We start from the raw sequence: 24,280 nt of genomic DNA on the forward strand, positions 1-24,280 counted from the left end.
AAAATATTGGGCGCATTTCCATAAGTCAAAAAAATGAAACCATCATTTCTTTTCCATTACAAAAAGATTGATTTTCAAAATTCTTGCAAACCAAGCACAGTGGATACAATGAAGCAATTATTGAATTCGTAGTCCCTCTAAATTGGAAAAGTAATGACGTATCTTCCTGAGAAAACTTTAAAATGTTCTCGTTTATCCCAATTACATTATGTTAATTTATTCCCACGGTGGACGGTAATTAGGCTATGCATGGGCTACATTTTTATGCTGTCGCTGATTATGAGGTGGAAAGGCTTGGTCACGTGCCTTTCAAGAACTGGAAACTATATATTTTCTCAGTTGAATACAATTTCTCAGTGAACCACATTGAGTTGACTATTCATTTTGTCTACTCAGATAGTAATACCAGATGCTAATACAAATCAAGTGGCAGTAAAGATACGGTCGCACAATGTCAAAAATGAAGCTCACTCAAAAATTTGTCGTAAAATAATTCATTAATACAGACTGATCGTCGCAAAAATAATGTTTTAAGCTTTGGTAGTTGTTTTAATGTTGGTATTAACCACTCAGCAAGAAGATGCTCGTGACGCTCACTCCATGTTCCACTTATATTTGCAAAACTGGATTTTGCGATCTGGTAAATATAGTTCATACGCAAAATACAAAATGCTTCTATAAAACGAAACAAAGTGTTTTCATAATATCGAACCGCCATGCATTTCATCACCTAGCAGAGAATGAGAAGGGTAGAAAGTGTCTTTGCATTGTGACGTAATTTTCCGCCTAGCTGATAAATTATTGATTGAAAACCATGAGAGTACCATATATCACGTGACTTTTGCTTCAGTTGTTGAAGTGATTATGCTGGACATCACAACAAAACCTTAGAATTAAATTTTTTGAGACTCATTGGAGAAAGTCTTGTTTTGTCAGAAAACACAACTTTTGTAAAGGTTTACTTTTACAGAACAATGATTCTTCTCTGTCCGAGACTTGAGTTTTGTTTGTCATACCGGTAACCTATTGTGTATTGTGTAAGTTAACCCAGCTCTCGAAATTGGTCTTTTTTACATTGTTTCAACGTCTGATTACGTTTCATTTTCGCAAATAATCCTTTTTTGGTTTCAATAGATGATTTTTTCTTTCAAAATGTCGGTTGCTAACGTGCAACCGCGACTAAAGTAAAAGAAGTCCTCTGATTGTAACGTACGTATTTGAGATACCTGTACGAAAACAATAACGAAATAACGCATTGAATAAGCTTGTGAGAACAGTTTTCTTAACTGTAATTATCGTAAAACGGGATGACTACATGGGCGCTGATCGCTCTCTAAAATTGGTGAGGAAATTTACTAAGAAAGGTAGGAAGGAGCGACGAGCGAAGCGAGCTAGTAAGATCGGGGGTCTGTTCTGACAAACAAAGAAATGCGGTAGGTACAAGTCTAATGAGATGCATATATATTTTAATTGTCAGTGTCTGCATTGGCCAGCAGACGTCGAAACACTCGGCAACGAGTCTCAGGCGTATTCAAAACGAAGTCCTTGGAGAGGTCATGGAGGTTGATCGAATTCAAAACCTTGTAGTGCACATGGCAGATCATTGCATGATATAGCCGTTCCTGTGTCATGGTCGATCTTAACCAAGTTTTGACACGTCGCATAGTTGAAAATGACCTTTCAGCAGAACACGAGCTGGCTGGTGAAATGAGCAAAAGTCGTACAAAAAGTTCTACTTGCGGAAACATTTGCCGAACTGCGGATGTCATCTTCTTGAATATCATTCGAAATCTTCCACCGACTTTACATTGTACTGCTTTCGAAAGAAACATAGTTCTTGTGCAAGGGACTCTGTGTCAGAGAACTCAGGATAATCGTCTACCACATGCGATCGTAGCTTTCCACTAAAAAGTGCTTTTGTAGTGCTTAAGATCGGTCGACTTGAAATAGTCAGTAGCAGAAGGGGGGGGGGGGGAGGGGGTTTGGGGGTTACAACCCCCCCTTTGGCACGCGTGTGACGTCAAGATATTGAGAATGATGCTTTCAGTCTCTTTATGCTTGAGAATGATGCTTTCAGTCTAAAAAAATTGCCTAATTTTAAACAAAACTGCAATACCAAACATTCAAACATCTCAGCCAGGAATTAGCAACAAGAAAACAAAGAGACTTAGCTTTATTTCCGAAAAATGCCAAAGAAAACATGATCTTATCCGTTTGCTATGCCACCGGACAGCACCATTTTACAGGAATATTCATACCCACATTTTGTTGAAAATGCTCTCAGAAGCGCGCTGTCAGTGACTGCAAAATACTCTGACCTATATTTCGTCTCTGGTGTTTGAAGTTGAGGAGGTTGACCATAGCCATGTCCATGCTGAAGACGATTTGAGATCTTTTTGGGGACGTGACAGTTTCAATGACTCAAGGTTGCAATCCTCCATTAGCCTCTCAGCATTTACAAAGACAAGATGAAATTCTTCTTCACTGCGTACACGTCGGAGTTCAGCACTACAAAGTTCAGCACCTTCAAGCATGCCAGCCACAGTCAACGCGCAACCTTGCAAGGCTTTGTTGAAACGTTCCAAACACTGAATGACAGACAATGCCGCTAATAACCCAAGCGAATGCTAACAGCCCTGGTGTAACCAAAACAAATACAATTTGCGAGTTGCACCAGGGTTTCCACGCATAATAAAACATTTCGACTACGGTCGGGGTTTCTTCCAGATAGACTTGGATACTTGAGAGGTAAAATGACACTATCGACTTTCAACCCCAAGCCGAGAGCATGGAGTAAGAGACTACTGTCAATGTCAACAATCTTACTATAGCCAGCTAGGAAGATATCTTCCGTTCAATATCCTGTAATTGCAAATGCCTAAGATTACAGAAAAATATTTAGGCCTACAAGGCAAGTGATTGGAAGTTCTCTAAACTTCGGTTTGATAGCACGGAGGATGAACACACGTCAAGCAACGATGTTTCAACTCTAGGTTTGAGCGCGCCACGATTAAAGACTACTGTCCATTTAGCGACACCCAGTGAATGAAATAATTTTCCGAAAACACCACTTCAACAATGCGCGAAAACTTTACTGTCGATTTGGTTGACTACGCTGCGTCAGATAAATTCAAATTTCCTTAAAAGTGTCTACAGCCGTGTATCTTGGCCAGTAGCGAATGCTTGACTGCGATTCTGGACCCGGCCCTCTCCCTGGTCTGTTGTCAGCGGGTGTCGTGAAGGCATCTGTACCACCCTTGCCTTTCATTTAAATTTGTAGTGAATATTGTGGATATGTATCACGCAAATCTGTTTAAACCTGCGTCTTTCTATGTGTTATCCGCAGGACGCCAATATGCCTAACTCGACAACATGTCCTAGTAGCGTATGCTCTATAGCGGACTCAGTGCTTTGCGTCATTATATATATAAGTAGCTAGTTGGATACTGTTTAGTGCTTTTTGCTACTGTGTGTCTCATGCAATTGCTCTAGATATTATTCGTGTAAGTATTGCGCCGTTATAGCAGGAGAGTCACCGACTGTTGTGTAGCTTTGATGTGACTCAATAATTATGTGCTATAACTAAGGGCCGCAATGTTCCGACGCGTCAATTGTTCTCTTGATTTGTAACTTAATTGTGATGAAGTTGAATTTTCGTTGTTTTTTTGCTCGCCTTAACTTGGCCTGCAGACCCAGATGTTTCACTCGCAGTTATCGCTGCCGTTGTATGTGGAGAGACCATTGGTCACAGCGGTAAACCATAATCTCTTCGTGGGAAAATTGTAACATAAGATTCCCGAATCCGTTCGTCTGCATGTAATGACCGAAAAAGAAACACTCCTTTGAAACGTCTATTCAAAATTGTATTTCTGTAAAATTAGCCACCTGGCTGTCGAAAATGAGATGCAACGCCGTACACCACTAAAACTTGTCACTACAGAACAGATTACTTGGATAAAAGACGGAAATTTTCGTCCAGCTGACAAGCACTAAGCAAACCAGTTAAGCATGCGACCAACCTCTTCAAGCAACAATTTTAAAATGAATGACCAGAATAGATATCAATATCTCAAACTCACGTACGCAGTACTGTGACGTAACAAAATAAGGTAAATACCATTCGAATCCCTTTACATTTTCTGCTTCACCAGCACGCTCAATATAGCCATTAGATTTAAGATCCTTCATGGTGTCAGTAAGGAAATCACAATGTTCAGGTTGTTTTAAAGCCTTCTTCCTTAAAGCAGCAGCTCTATCTGACGCCAACACAAAATTGTTAGGTAAATCAATATCTTCCTTCAACGGTACAGGTATCTCAAATCGACCATCTTTCAACTCAATATTCGGTTCAACAAGTTCTCTGTAGTTTAACTGCCACCACACTGACTGGGGGTACAACTCCATCAACAACGACGGAGATAGTCTGGCCGCTTGGGCAACCAACAACAACCTCGCCCTCTTATACGATCCTAAGGGCGCACCGAGCTTCCACTCCGGTCGTTGGAACACTGGCACGAACCCAGACCTGGCTTTCGCAAGTGATGACCCCGATGATCGCCAGCCGGACAGACGTGTGTTAGAGAAGTTCCCAAGGTCTCAACACCGACCCTCGCTAATCACGGCCCCCTTGCTTGCCACACCTATTCCGAGCAAGCCTGTCAAGCGATGGAACTTCAGAAAGGCCGATTGGGAATACTACAGCTTCCTCACAAACGAAGCTACGCAGTACCTCCCACCCCCACACACCATCAAAGTGGATGAAGCCTACCAGGACTTTTGTGATGCAATCATATCTGCGGCAAAAGACTCCATCCCGCGAGGTCGACGGAAAAACTACATACCTTGCTGGGATGTGGAGTGCGACAGGCTTTACCGCGACTTCCTCCGTTCCCCCCAGGGTACCGCCACCACCAACTCAGCAACAGCCCTGCTGGCAAGATTGGATTCAAAGAGGAAGAAGCGCTGGACAGAAGCCATAGACTCAATCGACTTCACGCACTCCAGCCGCACAGCTTGGAGTACACTCAACAACCTCACTGGCAGATCACGTGCCTCTCGTCGCCAATGCCCCATTTCAGCAAATGCCATCGCCTCACAACTTGTGAAAAATGGAGTGCACAGAACGAGAGACCGTGAATCAGACAAGTCCGTCCTCAAGGAAATGACGAACCTCTGGAAGGTCCCAACACCTGTCGAGGGCAACATCTCTGGTGAGTTTACCCCAGAAGAATTTGCCTCCGCCCTCCAGCACCTAAAGCCAGGCAAATCCCCGGGCCTTGACCACCTATGCCCGGAACTAATACTCCAAACTGCCCCCTCTATGAGGTCCTGGTTAAAAGAATTCCTTTCCTGCTGCTTGCGTCACCTGCGCATCCCAAGAATCTGGAGAAGAGCCCTAGTGGTTGCAGTCCCAAAGCCGAAGAAGCCCCCAGGGGATCCGAAGAGCTATCGCCCCATCTTTCTGCTCTGTATCCCCTTCAAGATACTCGAAAGACTTATCTACGCCCGTGTCGAACCGATAATAGACCCTCAGCTCCCTCGGGAACAAGCCGGCTTTCGCCACGGAAGATCAACTGTAGACCAGGTCACTCTGATGACCCAAGACATCGAGGACAGCTTCTCGGCAAAAAAGAAGGCTGGCGCCGTGTTTGTCGATCTCACGGCTGCCTACGACACTGTATGGCACAGCGGCCTTACCTGCAAACTACTCCGTCTCCTTCCTGACAGGCACATGGTCCATATGATTATGGAACTTGTGCAAAACCGCAGCTTTACCCTTTCCACCGGTAGCGGCCGACGAAGTAGACTACGTCGACTCAGGAACGGCGTCCCACAGGGCTCTGTCCTGGCTCCCCTCCTCTTTAACACTTACATCTATGACCTGCCTGACACCATCTCCAGGAAGTATGCTTATGCAGACGATCTGGCTCTCCTGCATCCAGCCGGAGATTGGCAGTCAATGGAGAGGAACCTAAGCCAGGACATGTCAACTATATCAACATATCTCCAGAAATGGAAGCTACAGCTCAGCAAGGCAAAGACAGTGTCGGCGGCCTTCCACCTAAACAACAAGGAAGCAAAACGTGAGATCAACATTACCACCGATGACGAACACCTACCCTACTGCGCCGAACCCACCTACCTCGGCGTAACCCTGGACAGGTCACTCACGTACCGACGACACCTAGAGTCACTGCGCAAAAAACTATCTGCGCGCGTTGCACTTTTGAGGCGGCTGGCGGGTTCCGGCTGGGGAGCTGATGCGAAAACCCTTCGCACAGCTACCTTGGCCCTTGTCCATTCTACCGCTGAGTACTGCGCACCAGTGTGGTGCCGCAGCTCTCACACCCGCCACATTGACACCGCCATCAATGACGCACTACGCACTGTGACTGGATGCCTGCGTCCCACTCCAACGGATTGCCTTCCCATCCTTGCAGGCATCCAACCTGCTGAGCTTCGCCGTAAAGGAGCCATGATTTCCCTTGCTCGTCGCGCACTGAACCCCGACCACCTCCTCCACAGTACATTCCAGCGCCTACCTGGAGGACAGCAGCGACTGAAATCAAGACGCCCATTTGTGCCCGCCGCACGACAGCTTCTGAACAACGTTGAAGATCTTGGAATAAGTGCGGCACACTGGACGAACTACACATGGAACATGGAGTGGCAAAACAACACTTCCCGACTCCGTGATTTCCTACCCGACGTCGATCCCCATCCTCCGGGAATGTCCCTCGCAAGACTTGCGTGGGTCCGGCTTAACCGCCTACGAACCGGCGTCGGTCGCTTTCGTTCAGACATGTGCAAATGGGGCCTGGCTCCCTCACCGGGATGCGAGTGTGGCGCCACAGACCAGACAGTAGATCATGTCGTCCATGACTGCCCAATCCATCAACCACCACATGGAGCTCCTGGACTGAAGGCCCTGAATGACGAGACTGTCGAGTGGCTGATGACATCATGCCCAAACATATAGTCCAGAAGAACAGCTCATACGACGAAGAAGAAACAAGTTCTCTAGCCAAAATGTCATTGCGAGACAATTCACAGGTTTCATTTTGCAAGGTCAAATCCTGAATGACTTTGTTCAGGTCTGCTATTTCCATATCACGACACTCAATTTTACGCTGAAAGCCAGAGATGACATCCGACTCTGAAGACGTCTGCACTCTGCACACATTTGCAACGCTTTCAACTAAGGGTGACTTACCACCACAAGCCAACCAACCGAGAGGAGTGAGTAAAGCATGCGGTTCACTACGATTTTCACCAACACGTTCTTCTTTTGCCCACATCAAATAAGCGTTGTCGTTGCCAATCAGTACATCTACAGTACTACAATCATTCAAATGAAACATATTCACGTCATGAAAATGACGGAAACCACTTAAATCTTGTTTATGCGGTAAAGTTTTAACATCGTCAGCCCAAGCTGGGTTAACCACCGAAGTTATATCACAAAACAGTTCATCTGTCTCTAACGACTGGATGTTGAGTTTAACAAGGTTGGCACAAGTAGGTTTCTGACCAGCCAGGGTATCCATTTTAAACGACGCTTTATCATACGGTTTAAGACCAAGTTCGCACACCAAATCACTCGAAACCAACGTCAACTGCGAACCAGGATCATGCTGACAATACACCAACTTCGATTTGCCAGTCATTGGATTCAAAACACGAGCAGCAGTAACGCGGTTAAAAGCTGCTTTAACATTTCCAATCTTAACATTACGCACAGGAACTCTGGCACCAGCATCACCTTTGCAGATCGAATCCAGAGAATCATGTGACGTCACATAAAAATCATGCAGAAGAAAATAGTGTTTCCTATCGTTGTTAGGCCCACACTTACGACAGTTATTTGCATGAACGCAATCCCTAACCATATGCTGGCGCAAACAATTCAAGCATTTGCCAGCTTTCACAATGGCATCTCTCCGATCTTTAGGTGTCAAGCGCAAAAATTCTTTACAATTAGACAAAAAATGATATTCAACTTGACCACGTGACGAACAATAAAAACATGCCGGTATGTCACTACGTCTGGCCACACCACCGCGCGGTGCGCCAACAGCAGTCGAGTACTGTGAACTCCTTGAAATCACATTATCATGGGGTTTTACCGACGTCTGCCTAACCGGACAAGAAGGCAATTTTCCTTTGCCAAACTTTTTAAATTGCTGCGACTCACCAGAATCGCCCATTAGCATAATGCTAAAATCAGTCGACTTGCGCGTTTCCTCCCGTACTACAAAATCGAACAAACTCTGAAAAGTAGGCTCATCAGTGCCACCATACTGATCACCTAAAAAGTCAAGATAACGCTGCTTAGCGTCAAACGGGAGTCGCTTAGCCAAATCCAAAACAAAACGTCCTTCTAATTTGTCGCGCTGACCATAAGCTTGCGCGTAAAGCAGACACTGCGACAATTCATCTTTAAACTCTTTCAAATCACTGGAAAAGATCGAAGTCAATTTGCTACCATAGCGATACTTTCTAATTTCCGGTTCGGCGAAAAGACCTCCACGAACTCCAAAACGTTGAGACAAGCGATCTAACGACATTTCTATCCTGTCTTCCTCTGACAAGCCAGGAGTGTCCGAAACCAAATTAGCAATCGTTTGAGCAGCTGTCCTAACACAAGCTGCTTGTAACAAAGTCAAACGAGTTCCTTTAAAGGGAGAAGCTGCCATTAAGGCCGTAACACGATTTTTAAAGAAGATAAATGGCATATTATTACCATCGTAACCAATCAAGGCCGCCTTATCGAAAAACGTCCTACTATTTTGGTATTCAAAAAAGCAATCCTGCTGTTGAGAACTCGATTTAGCGGGAGAAGACAAGCTATATCCCTTAAGGGGCTGAGGGGGCTCAGTCACGTGCACAGCACGATCAAGATTCTCACAAACGTTAAAATCAGTAGACGCGACACGCCTCTCACAACCACCCAAATTACGTGTAGCTGGGCGATTAAACCCTAGCGGCGCAGAAAACTGTGAAGAGGGCAAAGCATTACTGCTAATGGCGGCCCCGTGACCTGTACGCTCTGGGGGAGGAGTTCTGTTGTAATTCGCAGGCCTTGGCTCTACAGCCTTCGGAAGACCCTTAGCCGCGGCCCCGAGACCTCCTGAAACAGCTGGAAACCGTGTGGATTGGACTGGACCACTTACGGATTGAACAGGTGTCTGGAAAAGGTTATCTAAATTTAACCGAGATTGAACCGAGAAGATTCTCGCTTCGGCCTCAGCTCTCGCGGCAGCCTCTGCTCGTGCGGCCTCAACTCTTATGGCCTCAGCTCTCGCGATGGCCTCAGCTGCTCTTGCTTCGGCCTCAGCTTGAATCTGGAGCTCCTCTCTTCTGAGCTGTAGGTTAATTTGTGCAACTATCTGTGACGAGCTCTCAGACATCCTAGTGCTTACATTTGAAGCGCTATCCTCAGGATGTATGTCAGCGTCCAACATATCTGAGAACTCTCTTACTTTTTCTTCGAAGTTATTTTTTAACGAGTTAAATTCGAGATCTACCCTATCACGAAGTTCTGCCAAGATTGCAGAGTTAAAAATTTTAGTCAAAAGAGCATGGAAATGCCGTAAATCCTCTTCCAAAGTAGAGAACTTAGATCTAAAAATTAACATTTCCTGCTTATCACTCAAAGAACCTAGGGCTACAGAAAGTTCCCCAATTTGAGTCAAAATATCCCGTCTAAGATGCCGGGCCTCTCGAACTGACTTAGCCTCATTGTTACTGGGTCCCTCCCCAGAATGGCCTGCCCGACCGCAAAGAACAACCATTTACCTTAATTGTGTTCAGTGGTGCCGAAGTTAGTTGAGGATTGGGGGGAATAAACCAAAATTTTATCAAATTTTAGACGATTTTGGACATTGGGGGAGATACATTGGTACTTTTATACACTATTTTAGTGGTACTGCTATTAAGTTTATTAAACAATCACCGGACCTCGGTAAATTAGCTGCTAAACAGCATAATATAGGCCTACAGACAAGGAATCATGAAAATAAAAGCTCTACCAGTGCTCTTGTAAATGACTGCTGCAAGATTAAGAAACAAGCTAAGAAAAATTGGTACCTCCAGCGGGATTCGAACCTATGACCTTCCAATGAATAGGCCCTACTTAGTTTTTCCAAAAAAAACAAAAGTTATACTTTTCTTCTTGCCCTCTCCTTCACTAGAATCACTACACTCAGTGCACTCTAGGACAAAAGTCACTAGACTCACTAGTCAGGAGACTGAAAACAATCGTAGCTACAGAAGAACATCTTCAAATTGATGACAAAGATACTAACTTCTAAACACATCACAAGAACTTGTTACAACCGAACATAGCCTATTGCGTGTTACGGTAGTGCGCATTGAAAACTCATTAGCACTGTCATTTATGCTGATGTCATTAAGAATATTTTGGTGAATGTTGCAAAATATGCTAGCATTCAACCTTTCCTGTCCCAAAGTATTTCTCAGCCAGGTTTTCAATCTACGAAGATTGGAAAATGACCTCTCACAAGCAGCAGAGCTTACCGGGCAAATTAGTCTGAGCGTAAAATGCGAAAATATAGGGCCACCTGGAATAAATTGCGACCTTAACAAATTTGGTATCGTTGGAAAGCTTAATTCCTCCAGTTTAGGATTATCACTCTTCTCCAACCAGGGACCCTTGACAAAAAAAGTTGTGGCCGCTTTTTAAGCAGGTTTATATCGATTTTTGTAGTTAGTATCTTTTTCGTCCCGGACGCGTTAATGACGAAAAATAAAATGATTGATTGATTGATTATTTTCTCTAAGCGTTTTCTCTAAACACCTTGCGCCGCTAGTGGCGCAGCTAATCTAGCTATGTTTTCAGCAGAAACAGCAAGGCGTGTAAAATTCTGGCAGTCGAAGTTGCTCGGGTGGGCGGTGACCACTGACCAGTGACCAGCTTATTAGCCATGTAGTGGCATCCATCTTGAACTCTGAGCGTTGCGCAAAAAGAAAAAAAAATAGCCATGAGGCTTGTAAGTAACTAGGCAGTAGTGAGTAGGTTTGGGACAGCAAAGATACTTGATCTACCGCTCTGCACTGGCTGCAGTATAATACTAGCCTAAATATCACAGAACTGAGTACCGTACCAGGCAAGTCTACCGTAGTTTAATTTGTTTTGGGAACTGTTTGCAAGAACACCACTATCGGTACAGTAAGTTATGTCAGGTTATTCATTTAATTTGGTTTGCAACAGAAGTCAAAACGTTAGATACGGTACCGGGCAGCAGGCGATACACAGGTGCACTAGGCCTATAACAGTGTACAGTACGGTATGCTGGGCTATGATGAAAGTTAAAGGAAACAGGTCTAAATGTACTTTACATGCAGAATGTCTTAATTGTCTTATCATCTCTAGCATATGTTAAATTTTTGAATTTTCTGTTGTTCATTTAGTTGAGTTGTCTTTCATTTAACATCTTGGATTTTAAATGGCATTGCATGCAGGTGTGAAGTATTTGTACCAATGAATGCAGTATGGTAGTAGTAGTAGACCACTGTTACCAGTGCACTGGTGCACAAACTGACAAAGGAAGGGTGTTTATTGAGACCTGGTAGCTTATAATGGTATCCATGCAACAATACGTTTTCTGATAATTGCACACACTATCAGTTAAATAAGGAGGCCAGCCTACCAGTAGGAGCTATGGTTCTTGTTAATTCTGAGACCACCTGTAAAGGCTATAACATATTCAGATATAGATTAATTTTGAAAGAGCAAATGTTCTGTGTGGCCATTTTTTTCCCAGGTCTGATGTTAGTTTTCTCTCTTTACAGCTTTAAAGATTTTTATGAAATACCGGTAATGATTTCTAAGTTGTATAGCTTAGTTTATTAAACAGTTAGAATTGATAGACTAGTTTTCAGATGTTATGGAGATAATTGAATAATGGAAAATCAGAATCAAGCTTTTTATAGGCTAATGAAAGTTTATGCATCAAATGCCAATCTCATAATTTATCGAAGCTACAAGAAGTGAAACGAGGTGGACTGAAGACATTAATCAGCTATGCACAAAACATTGGTGACAGTCATCTTTATCAATATCTAAAAGAAAAAGAAGAGAGCGAAAGTAGTTGTAAGGTGCATGAGGTGTGTCAAAAATTACTTGCTGTTTGCTTATGCTTGGAGTGGATGTGATACAACTTCTGCAATATATCAACAAGGTACCAGTATAAATTAATCAGCTTTGGTAGCAGTACATTTTAATCTTGCTTTCAGTGTTTTATATATAGTGTTTGTTACAGTGTTTTATATATTCCTGAACTGCTTACCATGCTTGTCTGAAAGTACATTTTTACCATTTTCTGATCAGCTTTTAAAAGATATGCAAGAATTCAGATGGCAGTCATTACCAAATCCACTCAATATTATTCTAATATTGTAATACTTTTATTTGGAATGCCAGTGTATGGAGTGTATGCACACATTATTTGGTGACAATGATTAATTATGTCATCTGTCTTGTTGCTTAGGAAAGCTAAAGATGTTCAATTACCTGAAGAAGGAAGAATTTCAACAATCTGCTGATGTATTTGGGAGATTAGATTCTACACCTGAGCAAATAGCTGATGCTGGAAGAGATTTGTTATTGAAAAGGTTAGTTACTGGGACTGTATTGGTGCACAGTTAATTAAATAAGAAGAAATGAAAATGTTGCTGAGTAGCCTACCAGTCTGAATGAGATTCACCGATAGTAATGCTATATTTTGTTGATCCATCAAGCTTTAGTGCAAAACCTGCCGATTCACTTGGCCAACTACGGTACGTCAAGTACATGCAGATGGTTGCAACAGCTTCCACTGTTCATCCTGAAAGATTGCCACTCACTGAAGCTGCAATTCGTTTTCATTCCTTCAGAGTACATTTGCAGGTGAAATAATAGTGCGTAGCCTAATGGTATTGTAACACAATACCGGTAATCATTTAGTATAAAAGCGTCTTTGCTCTATAGATTATACCACTTGAAGATATTTTTCAAGAATTGTTTATTGTCGGTAACTTCAAAATATTACAGCAAATTGCGCTATTAAACTGCTGTAAGGAAAAGATGCAAGTTATAGCAAAACAACTTGCGTTATAATATGACTAGCATAAACATGTGGTGTACTACAAATCAAAAATTTTATGGCAGCAAGACTTGATTTATCTAAGTTGATATAAAACTGTTGCTTCAGGTATGTCAGTGGAAGCATCTTGACACTGAAATCTTAAATCTCGCACAATGGGGATGGAAAGCTGACGCAGCAGGTGCAGTTATGCCAATAAAGGCCAATTTAGATCCGGCACCAGAATGGCTATTGAACGTTGTACGATGCAAATGCAAAGAAGGAACAAAAAATCAATGTGGTACAATGTCTTGCAGCTGCAGAAAACATGGCTTAAAGTGCGTAACAGCATGTGGAGAGTGTCGTGGGGAAACTTGTTGCAATCTCAGTTATGTACAAGAAGACTGCCCTGAGGATTGCGACATTTTGATCATGTTTCAATAAATGATCTGTTCTGCCAACAAATTAAAATCAAAACTTTACTAGTGCTCCAGTGATATTAAAAATGTTCTATTCCGTTCATATTGTACTCCAATGTTTGCATGTCATCTGTGGGAAAATTATCATCAACGTAACATTAATCGCCTGCGTGTTGCCTTCAATAATGCATTTAGAATTATACACAATTTGTCAACACTATAGCGTACGTGAACATCAAGTCTTGTGCAACATCATAACATTTGATGCATTACTTCGAAAATATGTTTTTTCTTTTGTTGGAAGATGCGAAGTATCGTCTAACTCTATTGTTGCCTCCCTGATGAGGTCCGATTGCCATCGTATATCAAATTATCGTCTTCATTATAATAATTCTATGTATGCTGATATCTAGTTTTGATGGCTGCCATGTCATCTGATTGTTTTTATCGTTCTGAATACTTTCAGTTCTTCTAACTTGCAACACTACCGTACCATTGTCTGTAAACTTGTAACATTAGATAGCCTATTTAGTGAGATTTTGTGCATTTGCAGTTTGTGTATTATTTCGTTGTTGTTGTTCGTTATTTGTGCATTTGCAGTTTGTGCATTATTTCTTTGTTTTGTATATTGACAGCTTTGTCTGATGCAATAAATATTATTATTTGTGTAGCCTATTGCCCAAATTTGGGCTACCCGAAAGATTCCACTGGATAGTTGAGCTGTACTCCTCAGACATGGCATATCCAGTCCACTAGCAGTGTGAGTCGAATTTTCACCGTCGACAAGAACAATAGTTAGTTACACGCCTTGAGCACTGGCAGCAGTGGCCGAGTGGTTAGCGCGTTGGGCTCGCAGTCGAGAGCCTGCATGTTCGACTCCAGCCACCCGCACTTGCTGTTGTTTTTCTGGGCAAGAAACTTTACGATAATTACCCAGTGATCGATTTCGAGTAATGGGTAGTACCAAATTTAAGTCATAAGTAGAGTAGACAACCGGAAACAAACCTTGCAGTCGGCTGCAGCGTGGGTCAGGTGTAGAGATGTAAAAAAACGGTTTTTTTTGTTTTTAAAAAAAACGAGCTCGTTTTTTTTGTTTTTTATCGTTTTTTTTGTTTTTTATTCGTTTTTTTTGTTTTTTTTACCTATTTTGACATTAAATGTCACAATATGCAGCAATTAGGGTAAACTCATTGCAATAGCGTCTCTTTCAACAAAAAAATAGTCTCATAACTCGTATAACATCTTTCAAATGAGACAATATGTCTCTCAAGTCTCAACACACAAGCCATAAAGGTTTCTCATCGTCTCAAATAGTAACACAGTGTCCTATGGTTGGCACATCTCAAGTATTGTCTGTAATTTGGTTCAGCCAGTTGTTAAATGCAGTACCACACTCGTGTACAGTTTCGAAGCCACCTGGGATTTTGGTTAATGGGCATGTTACGTTAGGACCAGGTGGTCAGGGTCCTGTTTCTCTACTTCACAAAGGCACTTTTCACCAGCACACCATTACCAATACAACGTCAAGAGATTGTTCCAGTTGATGTGCATTTGGTGCAAACGTGATGAAAATCACACAAGCGGTTCTCGAGTTATAAGTGAAATAACCTTAGCCACTAAGTGGCTTTATAGATAAGGAGCAATAGAAAAACGGCCATATCTCAAGAACCGCTCAACATATTTACATAAGTTTTAGCTCTACCCCCATGTTTTATGGGGTGGGCTATCTGTTTATGAATATTAAAACAAGTTTTGGCTACTACTTTTTGAGCTAAAAAGAAATTAACCTCTTGTCGTTACGCACCAATAAAACCATGGTGCGTAAATTAAAAAAAAAAATAATTGGGTAGAAGAAAGATTGATGACAAGTTTGGCAAAAGCAGTGTAGTGCTAAAGTCCCAACTTTTAGCCCAAATCACATTTAAATGTAGTGAAAGATGGAAACGTTTTGATGTTTGTTTATTTTCCCTGAAGAGATTCAATAATCCTTTGTGACGTCATAGTCATGTTTGTTTTCCCTTAATCACACCATTGTGCTGTCATAGACATGTTTAAAAGAAGTATGGTTATTGGTTGCACTTAATCCATCCAATTTGAACTAGTTTGCAGAACTTTGAGACTTTATCACTTTTTTGTTTTTGCCTAACTTTTCGTCAATCTTTCCTCTGCCCAATAAAAAAAAATTAAAGTTTGCATCATGGTTTTATTGGTGCGTAACGACAAGAGGTCAATTTCTTTTTATCTCAAAAAACAGTAGGCCTAGTTCTCAAATAAAATAAGTTTTCATCTTTGATGTTTGTTTTGTATCTTTATCCTGCATTGTGGGAATATGGGTAAAACTTTATTCTTGTCAGGAAAAGCATTATAAAGCATTTATTCACTATGTGAACACTGAGCAGTGCTGAAAAACTCCACTTTAAAGGAAAAATTTCTTCATTCAAGGTTGGTAGAATGGTAGTTAGGCTACTAGCAATAGTCAACATGGGTGGTGGGCATTTGAAAGGAACATTAACCTAAACCTTTTCTGACAAATGCACTAACTTTTGACAGCTAAAAATATCAGTGATAAGGTCTCTTGCATTATATGTCCCAAATAATCTGCAAGAAGCATCAATGACGAAGTGTCCAATCCAAGATCTTACAACACACGAAAAGAATACTTCTGTTTCAACATTTATAAAGCATATACATCGTTGGCAAGCTATCAGTTACAAAACATGTTTAAACAAGCTATTGGCAATAGCTTGCATTAGTAAATTACCACGTCCACAAACAAGGTAAATGTGTGTACTGAATACTGCCACCTTGTTTTGTCAAAATTTCGTCAACCCATTGAGTGTGTACAAGAATAACCAGTACCACAGTATACTAACATCATAGGCTAACTTCCATAAAAGGAAAAAGAAATTAACTCATCTACATTATGTCATGTATCAAATTTCATTAATTCAATGTTTGTCAGGTCTACTGCCACAAACATGCCAGAGAATGAAGAAGAAAGCGAAACAACATAGGTCCTCATAGGACTATGCAAGAACATATGCTGCCAAACACAAACACTTAGGAATTTCAGCACACCAATAAAACTATTTTTAGTAATTTAATGTTTTTCAAGAGCACTATAATGAAACTAAGCTGTAAATTGCAAAAAAATTGCAACTTTTTCAGAAAAATATGAAAAAAAACCAAAAAACGAGTGTTTTTTTTGGCTCAAGTTTTTTTTGAAAAAAAACACGTTTTTTTTAAAAAAAAAAAACGGTTCGTTTTTTTTGCATTTACATCTCTAGTCAGGTGTACGTCGGAAGGCGTACACCGATGCATAGCGCTCAAGTCCGCTTTCTCGCAATGCTGGATAAAGATAATAAAACAAAAACACTCCACGGCATAATTATTGAAGTAAAGTTTTAAAAATTTTCGCATTTTTTGTATAATGCCCATTATATGGGCTACTCTAGCCCAGTGGTTCCCAACCTGGGGGTCCGTGATTACCTTGATGAATTTTAGAAAAAAAACAACTTTGTTCTATATGGACCACCAGCTATGCTCGGGAACAAATCCGGATTGGCTGCTTTAGTAAAAAACGAAGCTCCTCGCGTGGTTGTTAGGCTACCCATTGCTTCTTGCACAGGTACGAATTAGCAGCAAAAACTTTACCAGCAAGTCTCAAAAAAATTCTGACGAATTGCATGAAAGTCGTTAATTTCATCAAAAGCAGAGCTGTAAACCACCGTACTTTTGGAGCGCTCTGTCAAGAAGTAGGGTCAGATTACGAAGTACTTTTGTATCATTCTGAGGTACGTTAGTAATCTAGAGAAGTTTAAAAACGACTGCAGCAGCGAAAAAATGAGGTAGGCCTATTCATATCAACTCTTTTGAAAGCAAAAGGAAGTCCCCTCTCAAAATTGTTCGAGAGTAAAAGTTTTCTATACGGCATGGCCTACTTAGCCGATATTTTCGGTCCTATTAACAATGTTAATCGTGGCATTCAAGGACCAGGTGTGACAATTAGGCTATAGCCTAATTCATGCAGCTGAAAAATTGTAAAGCGTTTTTAGCCAAGTTGCCAGTTTGGAAACGCAGATTGGAAGCAGGTAATTCCGCTAACTTTCCAATGTTAGAAGATCTTATCTTGATGGATGAAACTCAAAGAGAATGTAGGCCTACTCTTTTGATCTCTATGAGAGAAAATTTTGCGCACACTTGAAACCCTGCAAATCTCATTTCAACGTTATTTTAATTTAGAACACCTGCCGCACGAAGTTGAAACATGGATTCGAAGTCCTTTTCTTTTTGACTTGAACAACATTGGCGATGACGATCTCAGTAAAGATGACCTAATTGATTTGAGATCAAAAGAGTTATTACGCATTGACAGGGCCGGATTTACCAGTAGGCAGCTGCCTAGGGCGGCAAATTATTGGGGGCGGCAAAATATACGAATATATTACATTGATAATACTGTACGTGAATATAATAATCCAGAACAGATATATAGCAATTAATAAATATGTTATCACATCACACACATTTATAAACAATGCGGCAAGTCATGTATGGCAAGTCATCGCCCCTAGAGTACTTCACGCTTGATTGGTTTTCAACAATATGTGCTGCTTAGCGCTTCTTTTAGTTATCTGTCTCGCTTAGTAGCTATGGAGGACTAGGCTTTGTCTGTGCAACTTTTATTAATCTTTGTTCGGTTTGTTTCACTGTTAGTAAATTTAAAGGAGCCTAGAAAAAATGTTTTTAGTCAATGTTAGGTTGATGGAAAAGTTGCAGGCTATTTTGTGTACTTGCCTTGATGCTTAAAGTATGTAAACAAGCCAAAAAGCAAGACTAGTTTACCAAAGAACTTTAGTTTTATGAAGTTTTATAAAAATGGCGGCATTGAGGACAAATGAGAACAAGCGCCTGTGTTGTATCAAAAAATCGAAAATCACCATTGAAACATTTTTGGGGGGCGGCACTTTTCTCATCTGCCTAGGGCAGCACTTAGGCTAAATCCGGCCCTGCGCATTGAGTTTCATTCAAAAACTGTGGAAGAATTTTGGTGCTCACAACTGCAAACCTACCCATTCTTGGCAAAGCAAGCAATTATTGTTGCGAGGCAGGATTCTCAGCTCTTGTTACAATAAAAACAACATCGAAATCGCCTGGACAGTGGACGTTGAAGAATGAAGATGACATGCGTGTTGCATTGTCAAAAACTCAACCTCAGTTCAGTCGTTTAGTTCAGGAAAGGCAACAACAACCATCTCATTAAATTTGCTTACGTTGAAAAAGTTTCGGCATGGCACTTTGGGTCACCTATTCAAATACTGCTGACATTTCTTGAACAATCCATTCATTTTCTTATATGAGCAACTGTTTAACCTGATATTTGCCGCAGGAGTCATAGCGGCAATGCAATATAACACAGTACAGTAGTTGAGTAGCATAATTATTACAACAGTCAATAGTATGTTAATTGAGTTTCAGGCAAAATTTAGGCAGGGGTCCGCAGAATTAATAATTTGTCTAAAGGAGTCCGTGACAACAAAAAGGTTGGGAACCACTGCCTAGCCACTTGTAGCGTTTAGTTTCGTCATTAAACCGGACCTGGGGTCAAATGCCCCCTTGAATCATTATATGAAGCTCCGTTATGTCTAAAAACGATTTTTTAGAACAAATGTATTGGATCTGTAATTATCAATGGGCTGAGAGTAATAGGTAAGCAATTTTAATTTGATGACATCAGAGTGACGTCATTTAAATATAAATAATATTTTATCAAATGTGAGTTGTCTCTTTCTTATACACATAGGGAAAAAAGTTAAAAATGAGCCTAAAAACTTGTGCAAAAGGAAAAATACAGTTGCGGCGCAAGGTGCTGCTTTAAAAACGGCCATAACTTTTTTTGCCAAGGGTTTCTGATTGGAGGAGAGTGAAAATCTTAATCTAGAGGAGTTAAGCTTTCCAACGATACCTAATTTATTAAGGTCGCAATTTATTCCAGGTCAATACGTTTTACGCTCAGACTAAATTAAGAGGATCTTAATCAGTTGGATTATTTGAGAAGGCTAGACAGTGTTGGGCGCGATAACTCATTTTTCAGTTAAGCGATAATCGATAAACGAAAAATGCCTAAAGCGATAACGATAAATCAAAAAAAAGTTAAGCGATAACGATAAACGATAAATTATCGCCGATAATGTCCGATAACGATAATTTTTTTTTTCTTGATTAGCGCTGCCCCATCCCATGCAGCACGAACTGTTTTCATCAACATGACGAAAAATTGAACATAATATAGGCTACTGTAAAGGGACAAAACTTTTTGTAAGTTATGCATGAATAGAATCGCAACAGCGGCAGTAGGTATCGAATCTTCAACCTCTTGATCCAGAATCAAACCACTGAGATAACCGCCGTGCTTACAATTATACCTTCAGATACCAGTTGGATGCTTTTATCAATTGAGTTACACTGCCGCTTAGCCTACGTGCAGTAGGCAAAATAATTAAATCAAATGAAAATACCATAAAAAATTCCAAACTTTGTATTTTGGTTTCTGCTTAAAGGGCTGTTTACAGCAAAGTCAGCAATAATTGAAAAAATTCCAAAAAACGCAAAATGCTTGAAAATTTATCAGTAATCTTAAGCGTTATTGGGAGTAAAAATGTGCATACTGTGAAATCCATCAAGCTTGTCAAATTAGTCGTGTTTGTTTAAGAACAATAACATAATTATCGTAATTTACTGATAATTTCAGATAATTTTTTTTGTTTTCTTTGTGAACACCATCATTAAAGCAATAGCAGAACGCTGAGTTGTTAAGATAAGAATTACAATATAGCATAGGCACTGTATTATTGGGAATAAAAATATTTCATTGAGGTAGGCTATGTCGCATAGGTAAATGAGAAAGGTTATACTGTATTTAGCATAATTTTACCACGCAATTCGATGCGCCTGTTGTGTTACTTTGCTAATTTTCTTCTTCATATTTTATGAACTTTCATTTCAATAAAATGCTTGATGACAATAATGACATGACAAGACATTTCCCATTTATCACTTTGAGCGATAAGTAAAACGTAGATAACGCTTAAGCATTAGGCTACGCACAAGAAACTTGTGAAATGTGATAACGGATTTGCCTTGCGTCTTATATGTATAGGACGGCTTTTTTCTCAAAAAGTACAAACACAATTAGGAAAAAAATAATTGTGATAGGCCTATGTTTTTTAGGTCATAATTCGGCTATGCAATATTTAAATTTTCCGAAATTTTTTTTAAGTACTTTTACTTTCGGCACAAATGGGTTAACTTTTTAAGTTAAATGGCACTTACGCATTTGGTTATTATTTTTGGATTAAAGTTAAATCGCCAAGCTAGAAAAATCAATCTTACAGTCTATAAATAACCGATCTTTGTGTTGTTAGCCTATTGTGTGTGAATTTTGTCTTTTAAACAGAGTTTGTGACGTAGCCGCACGTCTCAAGGCAAGTTCTTGCAATTTTAGTTAATCTACTCATCTAAAGATTTAATGCGCTTAAAACAATAAATTTCATGTTTTGACTAGAGAGATTTTATTTTTTTACGACAATCACTAAAAACTAATACTTCCAACGAAAAAAGAAAACACAAGAATAAAATAGTTGATCGTGAGGTGGCGCGAAAGACCATGTTTCCGATGTAAAAGCGGCCTCGTATTGCGACACTTTCACAAACCACTTGCCAATTTCTTTCGCTTCGCTTCAAAGGAATGTGTACCGCCTGTGCGCTTACATTTTAATTGTAAAATTCACTCGCGATTGCCGCTTGCAGCAAAACAACAAGAGACTTGTTGCATGCATTTCATTGCATTGCAATTTGCAACTCTAAAAATTATTGTGTTGTCAGGGCCGTCGCTGCAGGGGGGGTGACCTCTCCCCTGACAATGACCTGTGCACACACACTTCAGGCACTGAAGAAGAATGGTTTTAATTTTAGTTTCATTAACTTGGTGGCTAGTCAAAATATTACTTTTCATGGTCTTTCCACGTGTGTTAATCCGAAATAAAATTTATCGGCGATTAATTATCGGCGATAATCAAATATTGCCTTTGGCGATAACGATAACTGAAAAAATAATTGAGCGATAACGATAAGCGATAAAAATTTATCGCCGATAATGCCCATCACTGAGGCTAGAGAGGTTTTTCCAACTCGGACAATGCCTGGTAGGCCTAAGCTCTTTTGGCATCGTACAGAGATTTTGCTCCTGTTGCCTTTATAAATGAATCAATTTCAATTTGATAACTCATCGATTGTCTATTCAGCTCTGGATAATTTTTGACCATTTTAGGAATTAGGTTTAGCCGGTCTTGAAAATTGGTGCAAGTTCTTTATGGCCTACTTTTCCGAATCAGAATTCAGGCAACTTTCAAACCGTTCGGTCAGTTCAGAGATAACTTTGTCCATGAACTGATTGCAAAGTATTTTATAATGCAGTTGAGTGTCTGCAGTAGCTGCCATCGAGCCTCCACCTATCTTTCAGGGACTCTTCTTTGCCGTAGTGCTTGCAAAGGCGTGATAAAATTAGCAGCAAATTTTTCCGGAAGTGAAACTGCATTTTTGTAATTGTTCTCACACTCCAAATTACGATATTTCTCTCGAGTGATTTTCAGGGTCTGAAACAGCTCTTCACAAGAGTCAATGTCAATTAAGCTTTTCTCCTTTCCACGTGATACCAAATTGCTCTATAGGCCTAAGGCTTCAAAATCAGCACAAGTCCCAAATATGTTTCTGCAGTTTCTTCATTACTGCAGTGCCGTGGCCAGTGCCCTGGTCCAACTCGTCCTTAATACCTTCACTGAAAGTCCTTCGCATTGACTAGCGTCAAATCCAAGACAATTTAGAAGTGTGATCAAACATCAATAAAAGAAAAACAACAGCAATTCGAGATGCCTGCAAACAACTAAATCGAAGTAGGCCTACAACTTAATAGCAATTTTTTTTTCTGAATTATTGGGGGGATGCTGCCAAAATATTGGGGGGGATATATCCTCCCATCCCCCCTACTTCGGCACCACTGCTTGTGTTAAAATTCAGTATTGGTAAAACAAGCGAGAGATGATGCCAGGTGGCCTTTGCCCTTTACGAGATGTGTAGGGTACTTTGAATTTAAGTTTAACCGTCTTGATGTTCGTAAGTGAGTACAAAAAATCAGGTTTTACCCCCACTTCAGACTCAATAAAATAGAAACAAATAAATGATTGCAAGTTATGGTTGTGACAGGAAGACGGAGGAATTGTATTGCTGTGGGCAAGCTCTTACTCTTGCAACCAGTTATCACCAAAATATGTCATTTGGTGTAACTTATGATGACCAGAGGCGAAGATCCGGATTAACCGAGTTCTACTGTAGTTAACTTTTTTTATCTCAAAAGTCGTATTTGGACTTTGGTAGTTCTCTAATAGCTTTAAGGTGTGCCATCATACATAGGCGTAGCCAGGGGGGGGGGGGCGAAAGGGGCCATGGCCCCCCCAAATTTTCAAAGTTTAGATTCCGAAGTTGAGCCCTTTGTTGAAAATATAATAAAACTTGTAGAAATTTATATCGTTTTCCAAAACATCTGGCTATTTACGCCCCCCAGGACTTGTTTTAGACACACAGAAAGACACCAATAAATTTTGCAAATCGTAAATCGCACAAAGTTTACGCGATTTACGCTTCTTTTAACTAATCTGTGGAAGCAATTTCAGAATCGCTTACTCTGTTGGGTTTTTGTGTAGTTTTTGGTGTTCTTTAATTTTAGCCGCAGTTTTTGTGCAAGACCTACCTTTAATAAGTTAATAGCTGTTTATCTGCTAATAAATTTCATACAAATATTACCCTAAAAGTGTTTCCAGAAAGCGCTATAATCCATTATTTGAGTGTAATTTTGCAAAAATTTTCCGGGTGAGCATGCCCCCCGACCCCCTAGAAAACGCGTGCCTTCGGCACGCTCTACCCCTCACCAGTTCCCTTGCTTAACCCACCAGGATACGCCACTGCACATCAGGTGGCGATGTCTTTAATCAAATACTATGTCGTTCTCTTCGATCTATCAAATATTTGCCTCCCCCAAATATTTTTTCTGGCTACGCCACTGCCATCATAGACAATGAGCTATCATAATCCGCCCCGATTACTTGGTGAGCGCTTGACCTCGTAGACAATGAAGCTTCAAGATAAAGCGGCGCTGGTTCGACTCTCGGGGTGTGCGCCTAAGAACTGCTCTTCATTCGCCGGCAACAAGATTTCAACTATTGGAAACTTTACTCTGTCAATCTCGGTAACCGGCCCTGCGTCAAAAGCCTTTACAAGTATGCGAAACTACCAGGAATAACCTGTCAAGGCATTATCAGTCCGAGGATAAAGAATTAAAAAATCAAAACCAACCAGCCAGGCTTTTATAAAACCTCATTACTTACTGCGTGGTTTGGGCCTCAACAGCGCCTGCTCAACAGTCAGGGTCTGTTTGAGATCGATCTTGTTATAACCCACTGGGCACTTCTGTTGTTTGTGAATGTAAATATGATGAGGTAATAGGCTATGGAAAATTTTAAAGCCATAAGGTAATTATTTTGACGTAGGCTATATTAAATCTTTTGGCTTCCAAAATAACCGTTTGCAATTTATGTAATTTTGATGATAGATTTAGTTGTGGTGGCTATAACGAAACACTTTCTTTAATAACTACCGAAATCATAGACCTACATACACAACGCAACACCATTTCCACAAAAAGAAATCGATTTTTTAGGTAGA

The 24,280-nt window shown here is 40.6% G+C and overlaps 1 protein-coding gene across 1 annotated transcript; it reads left to right on the top strand.

Annotated features, from left to right (window-relative positions):
• The first annotated feature begins 11,443 nt into the window (after positions 1–11,443).
• Positions 11,444–14,091, top strand: LOC145770836 (uncharacterized). Its single transcript, XM_082582569.1, has 4 exons — positions 11,444–12,203; positions 12,513–12,636; positions 12,763–12,910; positions 13,215–14,091. Exons 1-4 carry the CDS (start codon positions 12,125–12,127, stop codon positions 13,527–13,529), a joined length of 666 nt encoding a protein of 221 aa, XP_082438695.1. The 5' UTR covers positions 11,444–12,124; the 3' UTR covers positions 13,530–14,091.
• Positions 14,092–24,280: the final 10,189 nt, after the last annotated feature.

The sequence above is a fragment of the Aplidium turbinatum genome, chromosome 5, assembly GCF_918807975.1.
Source record: "Aplidium turbinatum chromosome 5, kaAplTurb1.1, whole genome shotgun sequence".
Taxonomy (NCBI): Eukaryota; Metazoa; Chordata; class Ascidiacea; order Aplousobranchia; family Polyclinidae; genus Aplidium; species Aplidium turbinatum.

Excerpts from the sequence above, each read along its gene's own strand:
- LOC145770836 (XM_082582569.1), top strand. The coding sequence starts at position 12,125 with ATGAGGTGTGTCAAAAATTACTTGCTGTTTGCTTATGCTTGGAGTGGA. Across the intron at positions 12,204-12,512 it reads TTCTGCAATATATCAACAAG|GAAAGCTAAAGATGTTCAAT; the intron begins GTACCAGTATAA and ends CTTGTTGCTTAG. Across the intron at positions 12,637-12,762 it reads AGAGATTTGTTATTGAAAAG|CTTTAGTGCAAAACCTGCCG; the intron begins GTTAGTTACTGG and ends TGATCCATCAAG.